This window comes from Pseudoliparis swirei, chromosome 20 (assembly GCF_029220125.1).
Source record: "Pseudoliparis swirei isolate HS2019 ecotype Mariana Trench chromosome 20, NWPU_hadal_v1, whole genome shotgun sequence".
In the NCBI taxonomy this organism is placed as follows: domain Eukaryota; kingdom Metazoa; phylum Chordata; class Actinopteri; order Perciformes; family Liparidae; genus Pseudoliparis; species Pseudoliparis swirei.
In genome coordinates this window covers 1328802-1332663 of record NC_079407.1, presented here as the reverse complement: position 1 = coordinate 1332663, position 3862 = coordinate 1328802, and the positions used below count along the sequence as shown (strand labels likewise).

The 3862-nt window shown below is 54.9% G+C and overlaps 1 protein-coding gene across 1 annotated transcript in view; it reads left to right on the top strand.

Moving 5' to 3' along the window:
- The first annotated feature begins 330 nt into the window (after positions 1–330).
- nf1a (neurofibromin 1a) overlaps positions 331–3862 on the top strand; it is a 252393-nt gene continuing 248861 nt past the window's right edge. Inside the window, exons 1-7 of the mRNA XM_056441181.1 lie at positions 331–421; positions 494–577; positions 647–1033; positions 1105–1244; positions 2024–2146; positions 2466–2549; positions 3736–3852. Coding sequence (XP_056297156.1) covers positions 374–421; positions 494–577; positions 647–1033; positions 1105–1244; positions 2024–2146; positions 2466–2549; positions 3736–3852 — 983 coding nt within the window. The 5' untranslated portion in view covers positions 331–373. The remainder of the gene's footprint in view (positions 422–493; positions 578–646; positions 1034–1104; positions 1245–2023; positions 2147–2465; positions 2550–3735; positions 3853–3862) is intronic.

Genomic DNA, 3862 nt, shown 5'->3' with positions numbered 1-3862 from the left:
CTGGTTTAGTCTCCACTGAGTCCTGGTTTAGTCTCCACTGAGCCCTGGTTTAGTCTCCACTGAGCCCTGGTTTAGTCTCCACTGAGTCCTGGTTTAGTCTCCACTGAGCCCTGGTTTAGTCTCCACTGAGTCCTGGTTTAGTCTCCACTCAGCCCTGGTTTAGTCTCCACTGAGCCCTGGTTTAGTCTCCACTGAGTCCTGGTTTAGTCTCCACTGAGCCCTGGTTTAGTCTCCACTGAGCCCTGGTTTAGTCTCCACTGAGCCCTGGTTTAGTCTCCACTGAGTCCTGGTTTAGTCTCCACTGAGCCCTGGTTTAGTCTCCACTGAGCCCTGGTTTCGCCCCTCAGGCCGCTCCAGTCTGCAGAAGAGGGTGATGGCTCTGCTCCGGAGGATAGAGTACCCCACCCCAGGGAACATCGAGGTACCTCTGTTCTGCACCTTCAGTGTCGGGCGCTGTAGTTCCGCCCCTTGACGTGCGTCTGTCCCCCTGCAGGCCTGGGAGGACACCCACACCAAGTGGGACCAGGTCACCAAGCAGATCCTCAACTTCCCCAAGAACAAGGCGGAGGACGGACAGGTGAGCCTCAGACAGGAAGCGAGCTGCGGCCCGTGAGGTCCGAGTTAACCCTTTGAGGCGGTTCCCCAGGAGTGGATCAACATGACGGGCTTCCTGTGCGCGCTGGGCGGCGTGTGCCTGACGCAGCGCGGCACGCCGGGCCCGGCCACCTACAGCCCGCCCATGGGCCCCATGAGCGAGCGCAAACACTCCATGATCTCCTTCGGGCCCTGCGACGCGTCCAACCCGGCCGCCGCCGCCTCCTCCTGCTCGTCCTCGGCCTTCAGCGAGACGCCCGTCAGCCGCTTCCTGGACCGGCTGCTGGTGCTGCTGGTGTGCGGACACGACCGGGTCGGGCTGCACGTCCGCACCAACGTGAAGGACCTGCTGGGCCTGGAGCTCAGCCCGGCGCTCTACCCCATGCTCTTCAACAAGCTGAGGAACAGCATCGGGAAGTTCTTCGACACGCAGGGACCGGTGAGCGACCTCAGAATCCTCTAGAACCGGGTTCTGTTGGTTCTGTTGGTCTCAAAGCCCGCTTGTTCCAGGTGCCCATCAACGACACCAACACCCAGTTTGTGGAGCAGACCATCGCCATCATGAAGAACCTTCTGGACAACCACACCGACGGCAGCTCTGAGCATCTGGGCCAGGCCAGCATCGAGACCATGATGCTCAACCTGGTCAGGTACAGCCTTCCTGACCACCAGGGGGCTCCTCTGGTTGTATAGAAGTCTATGCTTCATGTGTTAAAGCTGCATTCTCTCTCCCGACCACCAGGGGGCGACTCTGGTTGTATAGAAGTCTATGCTTCATGTGTTAAAGCTGCATTCTCTCTCCCGACCACCAGGGGGCGACTCTGGTTGTATAGAAGTCTATGCTTCATGTGTTAGCTGCATTCTCTCCCGACCACCAGGGGGCGACTCTGGTTGTATAGAAGTCTATGCTTCATGTGTTAGAGCTGCATTCTCTCTCCTGGCCACGAGGGGGCGACTCCTCTGGTTGTATAGAAGTCTATGCTTCATGTGTTAAAGCTGCATTCTCTCTCCCGACCACCAGGGGGCGACTCTGGTTGTATAGAAGTCTATGCTTCATGTGTTAGAGCTGCATTCCCTCTCCTGACCACGAGGGGGCGACTCCTCTGGTTGTATAGAAGTCTATGCTTCATGTGTTAGAGCTGCATTCTCTCTCCCGACCACCAGGGGGCGACTCTGGTTGTATAGAAGTCTATGCTTCATGTGTTAGAGCTGCATTCTCTCTCCCGACCACCAGGGGGCGACTCTGGTTGTATAGAAGTCTATGCTTCATGTGTTAAAGCTGCATTCTCTCTCCTGACCACCAGGGGGCTCCTCTGGTTGTATGGAAGTCTATGCTTCATGTGTTAAAGCTGCATTCTCTCTACCGACCACCAGGGGGCGACTCTGGTTGTATAGAAGTCTATGCTTCATGTGTCTCGTGCTCCCTCAGGTATGTGCGTATCCTTGGCAACGCGGTCCACGCCATCCAGATCAAGACGAAGCTGTGCCAGCTGGTGGAGGTGATGATGGCGCGACGGGACGACCTGTCCTTCTGCCAGGAGATGAAGTTCAGGTGAGTCTCTGTTACCATCAGAAATACGACATGTTACGAGGTTACACCTGAACGCATCATGAGAACGTTATCATCTACCTTCAGCCAGTACTCATGTTCACTGAGCGGAGCCTGAACGCATCGCCATGTAACTGAAGTGAACCTCCTGGTTCTCAGTTAGCAATGTAGCTAACGTCACTAGCTAACGTTACTAGTTCTCTGTTTACAAAGTCACATGACCAGAGACTAGAGAAATGTCATGATGTCATTATCACGTGTTCTACTGGTCACGTGTTCTCCTGGTCACATGACCAGACACTAAACCCTCTGTCCTCCTCAGGAACAAGATGGTGGAGTATCTGACCGACTGGGTGATGGGGACCTCCAACCAGGCGGCGGACGACGATATCAAGTGTCTGACGAGGTGCCTGAACGCAACGCGAGCTCAGTGAGGCCCCGAGAGAGAGCGTCCTCCTCATGGTGTCTGTCTCTGTGTGTGTATCTCTGCACGCGCCTGTGTCTGTGTGTGTGTGTGTGTGTGTGTGTGTGTGTGTGTGTGTGTGTGTCTGTGTGTGTGTCTCTGCGTGTGTGTGTGTCTGTGTGTGTGTCTGCGTGTGTGTCTGTGTGTGTGTCTCGCGTGTGTGTATGTCTCTGTGTGTGTGAGTGTGTCTCTGTGTGTGTGTGTGTGTGTCTGTATCTGTGTGTGTCTGTGTGTGTCTGTGTGTGTGTCTGCGTGTGTGTGTGTGTGTGTGTGTCTGTGTGTGTGTCTCTGCGTGCGCGTGTGTGTGCATGTGTCTCTGTGTGTGTGTGTGTACGTGTCTCTGTGTGTGTGTGTCTGCGTGTGTGTGTGTGTATGTGTCTGCGTGCGTGTGTGTGCATGTGTCTGCGTGCGTGTGTGTGTGTGTGTGTGTATGTGTCTGCGTGCGTGTGTGTGTATGTCTACGTGTGTGTGTGTGTGTCTGTGCCTGCGTGTGTGTGTGTGTATGTCTGCGTGTGTGTGTGTGTGTGTGTGTGTGTGTGTGTGTGTCTGTGTGTGTGTGTGTGTATGTGTCTCTGCGTGCGTGTGTGTGTGTGTGTGTGCATGTGTCTGCGTGCGTGTGTGTGTGTGTGCATGTGTCTCTGTGTGTGTGTGTGTGTGTCTGTGTGTGTGTCTCTGTGTGTGGGTGAGTGTGCATGTGTGTCTATGTGTGTGTGTGTGTGTGTGTCTCATACGTGTGTGTGTGTGTGTGTGTGTCTGTGCGTGTGTGTGTGTGTGTATATGTGTGTGTCTGTGTGTGTGTGCATGTATGCGTGTGTGTGTGTGTGTCTGTGTGTGTGTGTGTGTGTGTGTGTGTGTGTCTCTGTGTGTGTGTGTGTGTGTGTCTCTGTGTGTGTGTGTGTGTATGTGTCTCTGCGTGCGTGTGTGTGTCTCTGTGTGTGTGTGTGTGTGTGTGTGTCTCTGTGTGTGTGTGTGTGTGTGTATGTGTCTCTGCGTGCGTGTGTGTGTCTCTGTGTGTGTGTGTATGTGTCTCTGTGTGTGTGTGTGTGTGTGTGTGTGTGTGTGTGTGTGTGTGTATGTGTCTCTGCGTGCGTGCGTGTGTGTGTGTGTGTGTGTGTGTGTATGTATGTAGGGACCTGGACCAGGCCAGCATGGAGGCGGTGGTCTCCCTGTTAGCCGGCCTGCCCCTGCAGCCGGAGGAGGGAGACGGGGTCGAGCTCATGGAGGCCAAATCTCAGCTCTTCCTCAAGTGAGAACAC